Here is an 18,636-nt window from a genome sequence, read left to right on the forward strand (position 1 = left end):
CCAGAAAATCCATTTCTTCCATGATCCTCTGCCATCTGCCATCTGCCATCTTCTCCACAATCTTTCCCCGAAAGGAGAAGTTGGAACTGGTAAAAACAAGCTGGATTCAGGAGAGGCTTTTTTGGGATAAGGCGCACTACTGCATCCTTTAGGGCTTGTGGCTTTAGGGCCTTCCTCAAAGAAGAATTAACAACCTCCTGGATTCACACATCCTGGTTAACAAAAACAGACAGGAAAGTCAAGTGTACCAGTCTTAATGTTCAAACTTCAGAGAAACCTGCTTTCTCAGATTCTACAAACTTAAATTCCAGATAATTCCATAAGTCATTGCCCAACACACCAATGCAGAATCTTTGAAAGTTAATTTTTCACAAAATTCATAAGCTGATTTTGGTTTATGTTCATTTTGTTTTTTCAGCTGAAGGAAATAACAAAATAAAAATGGATTTTATATATGCCCCAATTGAACAGGTTTCTTCCTTAAAGAAAGACAGGTCAGTATTGTAGAGGTTAAACAAGGGAGAAAAATGCAAAGACTGTGAATTGCAAAACTGTTGGCACAATATTTAGCTTACTCTTGGTCTATGGCCAGTATTTCCTTTGTAAATGAATCCCACATCTTTATTAAGTTAACATTTCTTTCCTTTTTCTTTAATTTAAAACGTATTTGAAATATTTTGATTTATAAAGTCCTGGAACATGATATGGCCCCTTCTAGATCAAGAAAAATGAGAATGTAAATTAAAATTCTGACATTAGCCATGATCATATAAACACATGCTCCATCAAATCCACAATTATTGTTTTAAAATCATGTCAAGATACCATAAAGAAGACACCAAAGAAACATTACTATCTCACTGATAAATAGTTTTTAAATGACAGTGTAGTTGTGGTTAAATTGGTTGTAGCATATACAAATATAGACATATACAAATGAAAGGCAAGGACATGCAAATCTTAACCTAAAAAGCAGTAGAAGGCACAAAGCTAATTTTGGAATTGTACATTACTTATAATAATACATTATTATTAATTTTATTTGATGAGATTAGATAATAATGGCTACATCAAAACTGTTGGGATTATGCTTTATAATTAAAAAATCAATTGTTGCTTCAATTGTGAGTATTCTTATGATTTTTTTTTAAATTAACTTTTTGCAACTGCTCAATAATCACTAAATATTCAACATTATAAAAATATAATATATAACACTTTTCTTACAAATTCTAAATATTTTTCATCCTGAATATAGATTATATGGTTTTATTCTACAAAAAATATATATAAATGTCTCAATGATACATATTGGGCATTATCTATGGTAAATCCCTCTGCAATACCTATAAAAAATAGATTTTTTTCACTTATTTTTTTCTCTAAAAGTATTGCAATTATTATTTAGTAAATAATGAACATATTTAATTCGTTATGATATAATTAAAACTTCAGACTAGGAAGCTTTGTTTGAAACAAATATGGTGGATTTATGGGATAGCCATGAGCATTTAACTGAAAGCATGAAAAAAATAGAATTGGAAACCCTTGATTGCTCCAACAACAGAAAGTACTTAATGAACCAAGCGACGCCTCTATCATAAAAGATATAGGAAAGAAATTCAGTAAATTAGTTTTAATCAAGGCCACTAAACTGAGAGGTTCCATATGCAGTATTTACAGAACTGCTAACAAGTCCCACAGCTTCTCAACATAAAGATTACATAGATTCTGAATGCAACTTGAAATCATCACAGCCCCACAGGGATTAAATTTGAATATCTGTAGTTTATTTCCTTGGGGCTTATCTTGGGGCTATTGTCCTGACTTAGGCTCATCATCACACTGCCTGTCCTGACTTTGTTTTTCTTTATTTTACTTGATGCTCATTTTTCCAGTGCTGAGCAAGCCTAAGAGAATAGAATATTATCCTCATAGGGATTTCGAAATTTTAAAATTATGCTTGTGTCAGAAAATAATGGATTCTAAATTTGATGGCACATATTACCAATAAAACATGTAACAATAAACAAAATATAACAATAAATAACAACAAACAATAAAGTTAAATCAACCAAATAAGTACACAGCCACTATGAAATGTAACTGCCTCACTCCAGCAAAGTGATTAAGATATTTCCCGTCCCTGAAACTTAAAATGGTATGATAGGACCTAAAGGAATCTTTCAGCCACTGCAACCTCATGGTTTTGTGTTGTCTGATAAGCAAAAAGAAGCAGTCTCCACTCAGCTGCCCAAGGATTCTCCTTACACCTCTGCACATTATAAAACTGAGGAAACTAATAATAATAATAATAATAATAATAATAATAATAATAATAATAATAATAGTAATAGAGACTGAGAGACTAATTCTGGCTGCACAAGACCAAGCCTTAAGGACAAGTGCATACAAAGTCAAAATTGAGAAGACAGCAACAGACAGTAAGTGCCGCCTATGCAAAGAAGCTGAAGAAACAGTGGACCACTTGGTAAGCTGTTGCAAGAAGATTGCACAGACTGATTACAAGCAGCGGCATGACAAAGTAGCAACAATGGTGCATTGGAAGATCTGCAAAAAATATCATTTGCCTGTAAGCAAAAACTGGTGGGATCATAAAATAGAGAAAGTCATAGAAAATGATAAAATTAAACTGCTCTGGGACTTCAGAATTCAAACAGACAAGCACCTGCAACATAACACCCCAGACTTAACAATTGTCAATAAGAAAGACTAAAAAATCTAGATAGTGGACGTGGCAGTGCCTGGAGACAGCAGAATAGACGAGAAAGAACTGAAGATAACAAAATACAAAGACCTACAAATAGAAATAGAAAGACTGTGGCAAAAGCAAGCAAGGGTAGTACCAATAGTAATAGGCTCCTTGCGTGCAATCCCAAAACAACTGGAGCACCACCTGAACACCATTGGCACTGACAAATTTGCTATTAGTCAATTGCAAAAGGTGGCCTTACTAGGAACTGCTTCCATCCTGCGACAATATCTGTAATACCATCAAATATCCACATCTGCCTATCCTAGGTCCTGGGTAAGGACTCGATAGGTAGACAAAATGCCAAATCCAGTTGAACATCTGGCTGACGGTGCGATGATCCATAATAATAATGATAATAATAAAGTTGGAAGGGACCTTGGAGGTCATCAAGTCCAACCCCCTGCTCAGGCAGGTAACCTTATACCATTTCGGACAAATGGCTATCCAGTTTCTTCTTAAAAACTTCAAGTGTTGGAGCATTCACTGCTTCTGGAGGCAGCTTGTTCCACTGGTTAATTGTTCTAACTGTCAGGAAGCTTCTCCTTAGTTCTAAGTTGCTTCTCTCTTTGATTAGTTTCCACCTGTTGCTTCTTGTCCTGCCTTCAGGCACTTTGGAAAATAGCTTGACTCCCTCTTCTTTTGGTAGCCCCTGAGATATTGGAACACTGCTATCATGTTCCCCCTCCTCCTTCTCTTTGTTAAAATAGACATACCCAATTCCAGCAACAGTTCCTTATATGTTTTAGCTTCCAGTCCCTAATCATCTTTATTGCTCTTCTCTGTACTCTTTCTAGAGTCTCAGCATCTTTTTTACATCATGGTGACCAAAACTGGATGCAGTATTCCAAGTGTGGCCTTACAAAGGCATTGTAAAGTGCTATTAATACTTCACGTGATCTTGGTTCTATCCCTCTGTTAATGCAGCCCAGGACTGTGTTGGCTTTTTTGGCAGCTGCAGCACACTGCTGGCTCATATTTAAGTGATTGTCTACTAGGACTCCGAGATCCCTCTCACAGTTACTACTATTGAGCAAGGTACCCCCTATACTATATCTGTACATTTGGTTTTTCTTTCCTAAATGTAGAACCTTACTTTTTTCACCACTGAATTTCATTTTGTCAGATAGCGACCAGTGTTCAAGTCTATCCAGGTCCTCCTATATCCTAAGCCTGTCTTCTGGAGTGTTGGCTATTCCTGCCAGCTTGGTGTCGTCTGCAAATTTGATGAGTTCCCCATCTATCCCCTCGTCCAGATCATTGATGAAGATGTTGAAGAGCACTGGGCCCAGAACAGAGCCCTGGGGCACCCCACTACACACTTCCCTCCATGTAGATGTGGTTCTATTGAGGACCACATGCTGAGTACGGCCAGTCAGCCAGCTACGGATCCATCTGGTGGTGATGCTGTCTAACCTGCATTTTTCTATCTTATCAAGTAGTAGGTTGTGGTCTACTTTGTCAAATACCTTACTGAAGTCCTCTGGTCCACTAATTTTGTCACTTGGTCAAAGAATGCAATAAGATTTGTCTGGCATGATCTGTTTTTGACAAACCAGTGTTGGCTTTTAGTAATGACTTTGCTTGCCTATAGCTGTTCGCTGATTCATTGTTGGATTATCTTTTCCAGAATATTCCCAGGTATTGAGGTCAGGCTGATAGGTCTGTAATTTCCTGAGTCCTTTCCTCCCCTTTTTTTGAAGATGGGAACTATCAGCTCTTTTCCAGTCCTCTGGTAGTTCCCCAGTGTTCCAGGATCTTTGAAAAATATAGTTCAGTGGTTCTGAGATCACATCTGCCAGTTCCTTGAGAATCTTGGGTGTACTCCACCTGATCCTGGTGATTTACCAGATTGGAACAATCAATCAATCAATCAATCAATAAGACCACTCAAGAAAAAAGACCTCAGTGAGAGAAGCTTGGTTGGGTTTATTTCAGACTCTGGTGGAAATTTCCCCTTTTTTCATTATAAGTCTGGATGCATTAAATTTGAGTCTACATTGTAGCCTATTTCCTTACTATTTAATGGAAGGAAGAGCAACAGTGGAACTCTTCCATATTTTTGCTGGAAAATGGGCCACATTTGGCTCTGTCTTGGCTACCAATTAACTGGCAGAAATACCACTCTTGCTGGTCAGGAAAAAATCTATTACTTCCTTTGTTACTCTTTTACTTTCTTTCTTTCTGCCCATCTTCTGTTTCTTTGGTGACAAATCTTTCAAATCAGTTACGATAATGATCTTCTCTCTGCTGCTAAAAATTGGTGACAAAGCGTTTGGTATTCTGAAGCTTTAAAATTGGTTGAATTTAGCTTAAACAAAGAAATGCCATGAATCCTCTCAACACTGTGTAATATACTTAGTGCACTGCGTGCATTCATAGTTAGCTAGAGAGACAGAGCGTCTGAGAAAGAATAAAATACACATAAACCCTGAAAATATAATGCTGCCATGTGCATGACACAGTTGTACATGATCCTGCAGCAATTATCCTTCTTCATATTAAATGCAACTCCTGGGTCAACATTTCCTAATTAATACTCTATTAGAGTATTAATCTGAAAGAAGAAGGAACATTATAGCTGATATCTGTAAGGCGTTTTGAAAATATGGCTAAAGAACACTATGAAAATACTTTTAAGACAGATTTAAAAATGAATTCATGAGAGAAATTTTTAAATATTTAGATATGTTTATGAAAAAGTGGAAGACATTTATAACACTCTATGAAATGATAGAAAGTGCAAAAGGACTCTGCAGTGGGAATCAGGGTGAATATCTCTCAGAGTCTGGAACTCAGCAGGCTCAAATTTGATTTGACCATGGAATTCACTTGGAGCAAATCTCTTTCTCCCATCTACCTCACAAGATTGCTGTTGTAAGGATAAAAGAGTGATGCTGCTTTGAATTTCTTATAAAAATGGCACAATAATCTATAAACTCTGCATAACAAAAGTAGTGTACCACTGTACAATACTACTGTATTGTACTACTGTACAATACCTTTAGATGCACATACTGGTCTTTAGATTTCTGCAAGGAGTTCTCCTCCATGTGTATAGGTGCATATGAATATATACAAACAAAAACTGCACAATTAGGTTTTTGCTAGTCCTCCCCATGTGTTATTTAAACCAACAGAGGTTAAGGTACAAAAGTCAATTAATGTTACTCTGGGATGCTGAAAGAGACCTCAAAATTCTTACAAAGAAACTCAGCAATTTGATGCAGTAGTATTTGGGAACACATCTTGTGGGTAGCTATAGAAATATCTGCTTTCTTGAGAAAGAGTTTAAAGTCTCCTGATATACTTTCATAACGAATATAGGTAGAAGTACCATAAAGTTCCTTCTAAAATCTGTACTGGTTTGTTCTATTATTTGATGAGATCAACTTTTAAAACAAGTTAATTAGATATGCATGGTATTCATAGCATGGGCTGCTTATTCTGGAATTCAGTATTTTTATTGCTCTATCCCAGGGGTAGGCAACCTTGGCTCTTTTATGACTCGTGGACTTCAACTCCCAGAATTCCTGAGCCAGCACAAGTCATAAAAGAGCCAAGGTTGCCTACCCCTGCTCTATCCCAAAGAGGCTGTACTATTTATTTGTAAATGGATGATATGTGATTTTTGAAGAAAGCTTCCCCCCCCATTAAATAGTTACAGTGTCCACAACTTTGTTGAATCAGATTTGTACATTTGAATCCTGATGTTAACAACTGTCTCAAAAAATCTATTTTATTTTTAATTAAATAAGGTACCTTATTAGAAATGATAGCACTAACCCTTGTTAAGAAATAAAACATAAATTCTATTCTTTGCTTCAAGTGGAGATTTCTGGACTGGGGCCAACATCTCAGACAACAGTTCTGTACCTTCTGAAAACCAAAATATTAAATAATTCATTTCAATTGATACTTTAAAAAATTAGGTGTTTACAAAGCCCAGTCTGATCATTTCCCATGAATTATTACAACATGTTAGATTCATGGCCATCTTAATAAGATCTGGCAAATGTAACTGTATATTTTAATGAATCGAAGTCTCTTTGGGAAAGCCCCTGAATAGAGTTAGCACTCATTGATTAAGAGCATAGGCCCTTGTATGCATTAATTCTGGTCAAAAACAGGAAGTCATGGGCAGCAGTAAATGGACAGGTCTCACAATGAAAGGAAACAGGGGGTTCCCCATGGATTTTTATTGGGACCAGTGTTACTTCACTTCTTCATAAAATATGGTGTTTTTGTTGGGGTGAACATTGAGTTTTTCCAAGCTGATGAATAATATCAGACTGTGAACAAGTCCTAAAGGATTTCTTCAGTACAAATGCTCTCAAAATAGAGTTTATATTTATGTAATGTAAATACTAGTTAGCAGAAATTATTTGGACAAAAAGACATCCACCATTACATGTAGCTTGATAGAGTCAAAAGTACCAATAACTAACTAGGATACAAATTCAATCTAATGGCAGCAGTAAATAAACCTAAGATGAGATTTATATTATCATCTAAGGTTTATTAACACACGGAAAAAATGAATCAACTATTTTTGTGTTAGTATTGTGTTCAGTTCTAGTTGTTCCATTCCCAGACGATAGAACTGGAAGAACTAAGAAAAAGCAGTTATTACAGGAAAAGGAGACAATGAAGGAAGAACATAAAAAATGAAAAGCATGTGAACAACAATATAGGAAAAATGTTTCTTCTCTTTTTTTAAAATTAGAATTTAAATAAATGAATTGATGCTATTAAGCTGGAACAAACAATAAACTACTTAGGTAGATGCCATATATTAATGGAAAATGCTGTTAAAACATGGCTTGATGACTACTATATTTTTGACTTTAAAAAAGAATTAGAGAGATTTATAGAGGCCACTGACCAGGAACCTGTATAGGTTTAAAGGCAATCAAGGCAGTTGCTAAGAATAGTCTCTAGTAGATAATTATTGTCCCCAGATTCAGCTATAGATTTACTAAAAGCATCTTGCTGGAAAAAGCATGCTGGACAAAAACCTCTACTCTGATTGAATAAAGTATTCTTCCTATTTTATCTTATGTCATTCTCCAATTGAAGAATTGGAAAAGAAAAATATGCTGGTATCTTTTTACCAAGAGATCACATTTTGATTACTACAACAATTACAGACTCTAGGAAAATATTTCATTCTTATTCTGATGGATCACTTATAGATAAAATGAATAAATGGTTAAATAATATTACAGAAGCTATATAAAAAAGATAACACAAAAAAAAGTAAATTAAGATGTTTTGTTCATCTGGCTAGCCAGAATGTATAAGATGAGTAAAGACATGTCTCCTTAAGCAGTGAATTTTCAGTATTCTTACCAAGATAAGAAAGTGATTTGTTTGTCCTACTTTCCTTCTAAGATAACAAAACCTAATAAAGAAATGTCTCCTGAGTAAAGAATAAGAATTATCTAATGATTGGTGTGGATTCATATGTAATTTTCATAAAATGAAAACAGTGAATGATGAGTAATAGGACAAAAGCTGGTCTATGCTGTTTATTTAACAAATTTATATAGCTGTTCACCTATTCACAGAACTCTGAACTGCAAGCAGAACATAAAACATAATAATCAGTTAAAATAATTAAGTTGATACCACTGTAAAAACATCTTGCCATTATATGCCCCCCCCCCACATAGTCCAGGCTCCATTAACAACTTGTCCAAAGCCAGTTCTTCATAGTTCTATCCAAGATCAAACGGGCCAGAGAAAGAATCTCCAAGAAAGATATTCTATTGGGTAACCACCATGACATAAGAGGCATGCTTCCTAGGACCTATCAGGTAGCATCTGATTCACCAAATGTCTTGAGCATGACCATTTTGTTGGAACCAGTAGACCAATCTGGAGAGAGGACCTAGTATGTTTATTCTGCCTCTGAAGAAGAAACCCAACATTTGTTTTGGGGATATTCTGCGGCCCCTACAAAAATGCTAACTTATTTTTTGACAAAAGAAGATATGATATGTACACCTATACGTGTTTTGAAGCGGGTATATTTTTATTTTATTTTTATTTAAATATTTAATATTTGTTTTAAATAAGTCCATCAGATTGTATGAATAGTTATGGAGTAGATAAAAGCAAATATCAAAGTTGTACTATGGATTCAATGCAGTTTACTTTCATCTTGCTTTGACAATAATGGGATTTCAGGCTAAAAGATCCTTCACAAAAACATGTTTTTTTAAGGGAAAGTACCATGCTGCAATCTTTTTGTGCTAAATACAATATTGGTATATGTAAAGTCCCATAGATTCAACTAGGTCACATTAAGTTCATATTGAAATAGCAAATAAATGAATAGCGAACAAACAATAAACTTACCTCTTACAATTATTGTTTCTATAAAAACCATCCTAGTTGCTACATGCATAATAAAGTAAATGCATGTTTATTTCATATATGTTTTACAGATGGAATCTAAATATGAGATTCCATAACAGATTGATTATAGGGAGGGAGGATACCATATATAGTTTACAGACTGCTTCTTGGATTTAAGAAGTATCAGCATATATTCTAGAGGCTACAAAAGTCAGTTGATGTTTTGTGTACAGAAAAATGCATAAGATTTTTATAAGCAATATTCAATATTTTTATAAGCAATTTTTCAGTATTTTAAAGGTAGTCAGCATTATTTCTTCAGAGTTCATGTTAGATACATCGTATACAATATACAGTGTTGCTTAAAGGTTTACAAACTCTTTTAAATTTTCTTTTATTAAATGTTATAGAATTTTTTTAAGAATAGAAACAATATATTAAAGAAAAAAGTAAGTAAATATGAAAGTAATAAAAAATAGAAGAAAATAAGATATATATATGAAGGATCAGCTTCATGCATTTATATTTTATCCTTTCTTCCTAAGGTTCCATCATGGCTCTCTTCTTTCCATATTTTACCCTTTCTAATAATCCAACTCAGAAATTACAATTTTTTTTTCTTTGCAGCAAAAGCCCATAAAGGTTTTCTGGCTCTTGACAAATGTAGTTACAGTATTGTTTTTTCCTTAATGCAACAAGTTAATTTCTGTACATTCTACCACATTCCCAACCATTCCTCTTTTGTAGGTATAGTATTTCAGAATTTTTATATTTTTGCACATACAATAATCTCACCTAAAATTAGAACTGCTCTCTACATAAATCCTAGTACTAGTTAAACAGAATGCAATGAAATAAATTAGTCAAAACACTATGTTTGTTCATTGATTTATTGAAGAAAATCATCAAAAGCTACATATCTATGTGTGGCAAATTATGTGAATCTCTACAATTATCAGTACAATTGTGAATCTCTACAATTATTTGAAGGGGAAATTAAAATCAGATGTTTCAATCAATCAGATGAAAATCAGGTGTGAGAAGTCCTGCTTTATTTAAAAAACAGAAACTTGGGTATTCGCTATCAAAGTCACAACATAGCTATATGAATGTGTGTCATGGTTCAAACAAGAGATTTCTGGGCATCTAGAAAACAATTGTTGATGCTCACCTGACTGAAAAAAAGTTACAATTTCCAAAGTAATCTTCAAAAAGAACATTGCTGCCCATCTACAGTTTGTGATGTATGTAGATAAGTCAGAAGGCTACTGGAAGAATTATCTGGGAACTGATGAGACCAAAATAGAACTTTTTGACCTAAATGTAAAGCATTGTGTTTGGTGAAAGGCAACACTACATTCAATCATAAGAACCTTATGCATCAGTAAAATGTATTGGCAGTATTATGATTTGAGCCTGCTTTGTTTGTTCTGGACCAGAACATTTTGTCATGGTTGATGGAACCATGAGTTTGGAATTGTACTAGTAAATTCTATATATCAGGTTATCTGCCTATGAACTGAAACTCAAGAGAAAGTGGGTCATGTAGCAAGATAATGACATAAAATGCACAAGCTGCATAACTTAAGAATGATTAAAGCAGTAGAGAGTTTATTGTTTTGGAATGGCCAAGTCAAAGTTCTTAATCCTTAATGACCTTAATCCTATAGAAATGTTGTGGAAGGACCAGAAGCAGGCAGGCAGTTCACGTTCATGTGTCCAAAAACAATCCTGACTCAAAGCTATTCTGTAAAGAGCAATGAGTCACAATTCCTCCAGGCCAATGGGCAGGACTGATCAACAATCATTGGAAACATTTAGCAACAATTATTGCTGTTCAAGAGAGGTACTCCAATTACAGAAAGCAAAGGTTCACATACTTTTGCCACACAAAATATGCAGATTGGGATCATTTTTCTCAATAAATAAATGAACAAATTTGTTTTTGACTCACATGTTTAATTGGATACTCATTATCTAGATTTAGGATTTCAGTGAAGAATAAATCACATTTACTGTATACAGAAATGTTGAAAATTCAAAAGGTTTCACGTGGTTTTAAGCACCACTAGATACAAGCAGTTTCATTAGTGTATTTGAGTGCATAATACTAAATAGTAGTAGTATTATATAAGGGTTATGTAATAAAACGTGAATGTAATTATGCAATAAAAAGTTAATGTAATAGAAATATCTTTAGGGTTTGGGCATTTTAAGCATCGATATTACTACTAAACTCCTAAACTTTAAGCAAATTTCATGAACGTTCAATTTCTGTCACTTCCATTTTTTTAAAATTGCTACCAAGAAACTATATTTTATGTTGTAGCTACTCATCTTGAGAATTCTATAGTGGAAAACCAAGATATACAATGAATAGGTTAGGTGCCATTAAGTCAGGCTTGATATCTGAAGACCACGTGGAAAAAAGCTTGTTATGTGCATCTTTCTCTAACAGTAACAAGTAGCTATTCCAAAGATAATCCTACAATCTCTTTGATCTCATGCATTCATTTTATTATAAATCCTCTTTATTCATTATTTTGCCTGATGTCAATCATATCTCAGGAAATGTCCTCATTAAAATGCTCTGGAGAAATGCTTACCCTGGAGTCAATCCTTTCCAACAGACTTCAACTTGATAGTTTAGCATATGCATTTTGCATGTTTTCTTCCCTATTATCAGGTCTTCTATTGTTTAAATGTGACTTAAAATAAGGAGGGAAAGAAGTTGAACAAAATACAACACATTGTTTATAAAAGGTGCAGATTAGATAGGTGCAGATTAGATAGAACTTTAGATGTGTAAATTTCTAGTATTATAATCCCAACGGCAGCATACATTTTGGAAATTAAAATCTAGTACATCTGAATTTCAGTCAGAGTGATTGTCAAGCTTTGATCTGAAAGCATTCTATGATTATTTTATTTTCAGGAACAATCCAGAATGCCATGTATGAACCTGTCATTATAATTTGTACCAACAGTGTTTGATTTCTTGTTAACTGAAAACTTTAGGAAGTGTTGTGTCTTAAAAAAACAGCCAAACTTATAAGAGCAGTTATCTTTCAACAGCAAAAGATAACTCTAGTCTTTCCTCATTTCTGATATAAGAAGGTGACAGTGATAAATCTGAAAGCAATCTTTTTATTGATTCTTTTCATGAAAAAATTCTTTTGGGATAACGTATCATGGTCACTGCCTTTCATTGTCCATTCTACAGATTCATATCTCTTCAGAAAGTAACTAGTTAGTCAGTAATTAAACAGATCAGCTTAGTTCAAGTCTCATGGATACAACAGTCAACTTGCATCCAAATCAAGCACATGCCCAAGATTATGCACATTCTCGACATATGAACACCTTTAAATTTGCCTTATAGAATTGAAACTACTAATTATGGGTGTCTATATATATCAACTAATATTAAGTTGCAAATTTGGTGGAATTAATTCTATTTATGGTACAAGACATTGGGTACTCAATTGTAATCAGCTCTAAAAGTGAAAGCAATAGCCATATAAGACAGAAGGATCACCTTTACTAATTGTAGTTGGTTTATGAAGCAGGATTATAGAAGATTGTCATACAAAATGGACTGGTAATATAGTCAATAATGACTAGGTTCACAAATTGCAGTAAACTATAATATGTTTATCATTGCTGCACAAATCTAGCCACTGTCAACTGTAAATCATGGTCTATGACACAGTATACAGTGTGACTTCAGTTACGTATGACTTACTTTACTTTATCCAGTAAATCATGTTTAGATATGCATCAGTCAAGCTTATTCCATTGTCAGGTACAAATATTATTTGAGTATACTCTCTGTCACTACTGCTGCTCCTATTCACTCAAAAGTTCCCCATGCCTTTCAGAAGGCAAAGACAATGCATTCTTTTTATTATTACTGAATCAGGGTAGTCTGCAGAATGTGGTTTTTTAAAAAAAGATTGTGGTCTCTATGATGCAATTGGAGCTCTGACTATTTTTAAATGTGTGCTGGATGTTTTTTTTTACCTGCAACCCTCCACCCCCTATTGAATGATTAGAAAAGATAAACAAAGAAGCAGCAATAAGGGGAGCTGGTGCTAAGCTCAACTGCCATCTCTACAATTGGTTCTAGGAAGTCTGAATTTGGATATGAGGAAGGGCAAAGGACTGATTGTGAATAAAAATCTATTTACTCAGTCTGTCATAACCTGCCCATGAAATATGATATACAAGGTTTTTATTAGCATTCTAAAAGTGTAAAAATCAAACATTTTCTATCTGGTATACATTTCATTTATAAAATATTGACACCAAAATTGATATTATTCATGGTTAAACATTTGGCCTAAAATACTTCCTTGGAAGTATTGTTTTTTCAGCATCAGAGGTGCTGATTCAGCACATGTGACTCTAGTGAGCCCCATAGAGGCTCAATTCAATTGCAGTTGAATTGAATAGCTTGACTACTGGGTCACCTCTAGACTCCTTGAAGAAACATCTTCATTATGTTCATCCATTTTCATGGTTGTTGTTACAGACCCAAACATAAGAAAAAGAGTAACCACATTATATTATAAAACAATAATTTTACAAAGATTTCTAATCAATCTATTAAAAACCAATGGATATAATTTATGTTATAAGTCTTATTAAATGACTCTTGGGTACATTATATGACCCTATCTAACGCTAAGAGTTAAATGCTTAAGTATTTTATTTAAACAATATTTTGTCTTTTGTTTTATTTACTTTTTCTTTTTACTCTTCAGGAAAAAAAAACACCATTGTAAAGAATTCACAATCTTGAAATCACAGCAATCTAAGTTGTCCCACTGACACAAAGCTTGCAGGAATAGGTTGGCCAAGTATTCGCTTAAAACCTGAGTGGCACCTTTGGGATATGCTACACAATCACATTCCTAAATGATTTATCTCTTAGAGAATGTGAAACCTTTTACTCTACTAGACAGCAGTTAACTGATCTCAAATTGACCAGTGGCATTTCAAGAACAGCCTCCCCTTACTTTTCTGAAGGAGTGTGTGTGTGTGTGTGTGTGTATAAAAATCCTAGCAGAAAATAATTTGCAGCTGTGATAATATCAGGTTGGGATTTTTTTAAAAAAATAAAAAGGATATGGAGAGAAAAGAAAAACACTCCATGATAGTTTTACATCGAATAATAAAAGATTAAAAAGGAGAGCCTGTAAATAATTAGAGGCTGCTGTCTGAAGCCAGTTGCAGTCGCTGTAACTGATAATAAACTTAAACCCCCTTGAGAGCAGGTAAATGCTTTGCAACCCTGACCCCCTACATCTCACATTACTTAACTACCCTGCAGCTCCACCATTACATCACCATCCCAATGATTGGTCCCTGCAGTTTAACTCTCTCCCTGTCTCCTCCGATTAGGGACGAAGTAGCGAACGGCACAGAAACTTCTGTCGCAAAGTTTACTGAGCCTGATCCGATCGTGGCCAGGGAGTCTTTTGCGTGTTTAGCATAATCCCAAACAAATTCGAAGAGCAGAAAAAGGGTGAGAGAGGAAAGGCAAGAGGTCGTCTTCAAGGAACAAACGTATTACACTGGAGGCATACGGAACAGAAGTGATAGTAGCAGGGTGAGTCGTAGAGAGCAAGGAGAAGAGGAAAATTAAAAACAAACCTCATGGACATCACTGGGTCTGAATTCCCTGCTGAGGTGCAGAACATGAGAGCCCTGGAGTGAGTGTACGTAGAACCTGAGCCAAAGCTTAACTAGCCCGAGTGAGTCATATCCTTCCCATTTGATTCCAGTCCAAATGATGATGTAATGGTTCTGGCCCGCTCCCTCTGCTCCGTACGCTGCCCCCCCTCCTCCTTTTTAGCTCGGTGTTAGTGAAGTCACCATTTAAATCTGGCACAGCCGAAACAAAAAAAACATACATAACAAAAAAAAAAAATCTTCAATGTAACCAAAACAGCCCCAGGCGAAGTTCCAGACACACAGAGACTTCGATGGTGCAATTGCCATTGGATACGAGTAAACAGAAAAAGAAACAGTGCCGCCTTACAATGGCCATAGCAGCTGCATGTAGGAGATCAGAAGCAAACCCCCAGCATGGGGGCTGTCACAAACACATACAACTCCCCCCCCCCTCGAAAGGTGCACCGTTCTTTCAAACGCGCGCATCTAGAGCAACACGTCGTTCACGCGCATTCGGACTTCAGCAGAGAAAAGGCGCGCGGAATGGGAGGTTGAGAAAAGGAAGACGGAGCGAAACAAGCAGGAACACGAGGGCAGAACTATGTGAAATATGTTAGGCTTGATGGGGAAACAAACGGGACAAGCCTGCGATGAGTCTTCTACTTTGCCTTAAAAGCGAACAAGTGGAGAGACTTTCTGGAGAAGAAAGGAAACCTGCAGAATGCATCTCTCTTGTAGAAGGGCTGCTTCTGAAAGTAGCACCTAAACTTGCGATACTCCGGATTTCTCCCTCCCTCCCCCACACTATCCACTGGTTAGTGACTGCTGCAGCTGGACCTCAGGGCAAAATCCATAGCCTCAGAAGTGGGAGGGGAGACTATGGATTTCCTCTTTAGTATGATTTTGGTGTCATCTGGGCAAACATACAAATGCTTGGCTGTACAAGAATTGGTGATATCTTTCCTCTTTTTTTTTTTTAACTGGGGAAAGGCATCCCAGGAATATAGCTAACCAAGTTCTTTCTTCCTGTTATAAATATTTTTTAAAATAATCATTATTGCCAAATTCTATTGCTCTATAAAATGTGACTTCCGTCCAATGAGACAATTTACTTTCTGATCTAAAATTATCCAGCAGCACCACAGTTGCCAAAAAGGCAGATGTTTCCTCAAACCTTTTTTCATAATTGTCTGACAATATTACTGACACTGCATATTGCACTCAGAAGTGTCTTGATAAGCAAAGGTGTGTATCTGCCTTCCTTTGCTTGCATCTACTCATTGTAAGCACTGCTTTCCTACTCTTTCCTATTCCACTTCACTTGACAAAAACATCCAGTAAACTGGGTGGACATTTCAAGAGTAATCTATTTGCCCTCATTTGGTTTCCACATAAGGAGGAAGTTGTTATAGTCCTTGATTGTTAAATTCCCAAGATTTTAACTCTCGCTTGTTCCAACATTTCTCCAAAACCTTCACCACTGGTTCAAGACCCTTCAGATGTTGCTTCCGAATTATAACCTTGAATTAAAGTAAATTACATTCTTTGTCCAGGATTTGTCTATGCTTATGGCGTATGATATAAAAAACTTAATCCAAATATAGCTCTTGGCCTTAAAAAATATGTACCCTGTTCCCAAATAAATATGCTGCGTAATTGCTATGTCAGCTATAGCAGTGATTATGTAATTATTTGCAACAATTAAGACTTTTTTTTCCTGAATGTCTGAAACCATTAAAAAAAAATAGCCCAGTCCCTATTAACTGCTGTGTAAAATTGCATGTGCACAAATCCAATGATATTTAATAGGAGGAAGTTTGGACAGAAAGACCTAGATTTCACTTGATTCTTTTACAATAGCAATGCAAAGACAATTAAGAAAATTGAGGTGAGGGAAGTAAGAATTAAAACATATTAAAAAATAATATCATATTTATTGAAAATTAGCCCTGACCAAAGAATTGTAACAGATTAATGAGAAAACCTAAGGAAGAATGTTAGCATATATTGAAAAAAAAACACAGAGTGTCTTTTAAAAGAGCCAGTTTAGTCTAATGCTTAACACACCATGCTAAAAAACAAGAGACCCTGAGTTCAAGCCCTGCCTTACCCAGGAAAGCCATTGGGTGATCTTAGGTCAGTCACTCTCTCTCTCTCAGCCTAACCTGCCTTACAGGTTTGTCGTTGTGGAGAAAATAGGAGGAGGCAGATATATTGGATATGTTGCGCCTAAAGTTTTTTGTAAAAATAATAAAGATGGGATATAAATACATTTTAAAAAGGTATATAATTGTGCAAATGGTAGTTTTCACAAATGCATCACTGAAAATGTATTCCATAAAATAATCCAGATTGTTTATTTTTCTTTTTGGTCAATGGGAACATAATTTTAGAATATGTCTTTGTTGTAATTTTGATTATATCAAACGGCTAAGTTTCAGCTGTGAATTTTAGTTATCTCCACAGATAATCAACTACGGGTAAAGGGAATTAAAGAACGTGTGACTTGGATCTATCTATTAAACTGGATTGATGTCAATACTGTATCATATTGGAATATGACAGGTTCATCAAGTGAAAGCATGTGCATAAGAGGTGATAGCTATAATTATTACTGGCGCCACTAAAGCCAGTAACTTGACAATATCATATATAGCTGTTACAAAGTTTGCTTCACTATGTCACTGGCCTACATTACTCATTTTGTCCTAGTAACTAGTTATTGATTTTTCATCTTCTGTAACTTAATAAAAAGATGTTTAATCACTCTAAAGCTTTCTTTTATTTCCAGGCATTGCAGTCTGTTTCCACAATTTAGAAATGCTTTTCCTCTTTGCCAGCAAGCTTGTAATTCTTTTTAAGGAAAGAATAATAATTTATAAATAATATAAAAGAATTACAATAATTGTACAAACATATTGTATCCCTTCAATTGTAAATTTTCCATTAATTTTTCTCATATATGAAAGTTTGATACCAGTACTAAATATTTGGTCCTGAAGTTGAAACTCAAATACTTTGACCACCTAATGAGAAGGAAGGACTCACTGGAAAAGAGCCTAATGCTGGGAAAGATTGAGGGCAATGGAAGAAGGGGACGACAGAGAATGAGATGGCTGGATGGAGTCACTGAAGCAGTAGGTGTGAACTTAAATGGACTCCAGAAGATGGTAGAGGACAGGAAGACCTGGAGGAACGTTGTCCATGGGGTTGCGATGGGTCGGACACGACTTTGCAATTAACAACAACAACAACAACTAAATATTTAGAGAAAATATTAAGAAACTTGAGTCTGAAAGATATAAATACATAAAGTATGTTCTTTTAAGTTGAAACATGAAAAAATGTTTTTAACACTTTTCTAATGTAGGTAGAATAACTAAAGAGGTACATAAACAGAATCAAAGCAAAACTATTTAAAACTGAAAGCTTTAATTCATAAGGCATGCAACTATAGGAACATGTCTGCAATGTTTTCTTGTTAGTACCAAAAATCACACCTTCAGCCCAGACTTGTGTTAATATTTCTGGCAATAGATCCTTCTATGTTATTTTAAATGATAAAATATTGCTTGTTTTTTTTTCTTGAAAAAAAAAAACTATAATTCTTGTACAACATGCCATTGCAATTGAACATACACTTGTATTATGAAATGTCAGGTTTGGGAGCACAGGAACTGCTTTAAATATGTTACATACATCCATAGGTAGTAGATTTTTTGCCCATAATAGAAAAAAAATTAAAAGTTAAGAGATGAGCCATTTTTCAGCTCTTAAACTCAGAAATGTGATTCCTGTTTGGGGATATCTTTCATCATTAG

The 18,636-nt window shown here is 35.0% G+C and overlaps 1 protein-coding gene across 9 annotated transcripts in view; it reads right to left on the minus strand.

Moving 5' to 3' along the window:
* CREB5 (cAMP responsive element binding protein 5) overlaps window positions 1-18,636 on the minus strand; it is a 293,130-nt gene that overhangs the window by 98,763 nt on the left and 175,731 nt on the right. The window contains exon 1 of one of the 9 annotated variants that reach the window (XM_039341998.1): window positions 14,795-15,258. The exons of the other annotated variants lie outside the window; for them this stretch is intronic. Within the exon in view, the coding sequence (XP_039197932.1) occupies window positions 14,795-14,841 (47 nt within the window). The 5' untranslated portion in view covers window positions 14,842-15,258. Of the gene's footprint in view, window positions 1-14,794; window positions 15,259-18,636 lie in introns of those variants that run through there. 9 annotated transcript variants of the gene reach the window in all.

The sequence above is a fragment of the Crotalus tigris genome, unplaced genomic scaffold (genome assembly GCF_016545835.1).
Source record: "Crotalus tigris isolate CLP2741 ecotype Arizona unplaced genomic scaffold, ASM1654583v1 scf7180000017774.6281472, whole genome shotgun sequence".
Classification (NCBI taxonomy): domain Eukaryota; kingdom Metazoa; phylum Chordata; class Lepidosauria; order Squamata; family Viperidae; genus Crotalus; species Crotalus tigris.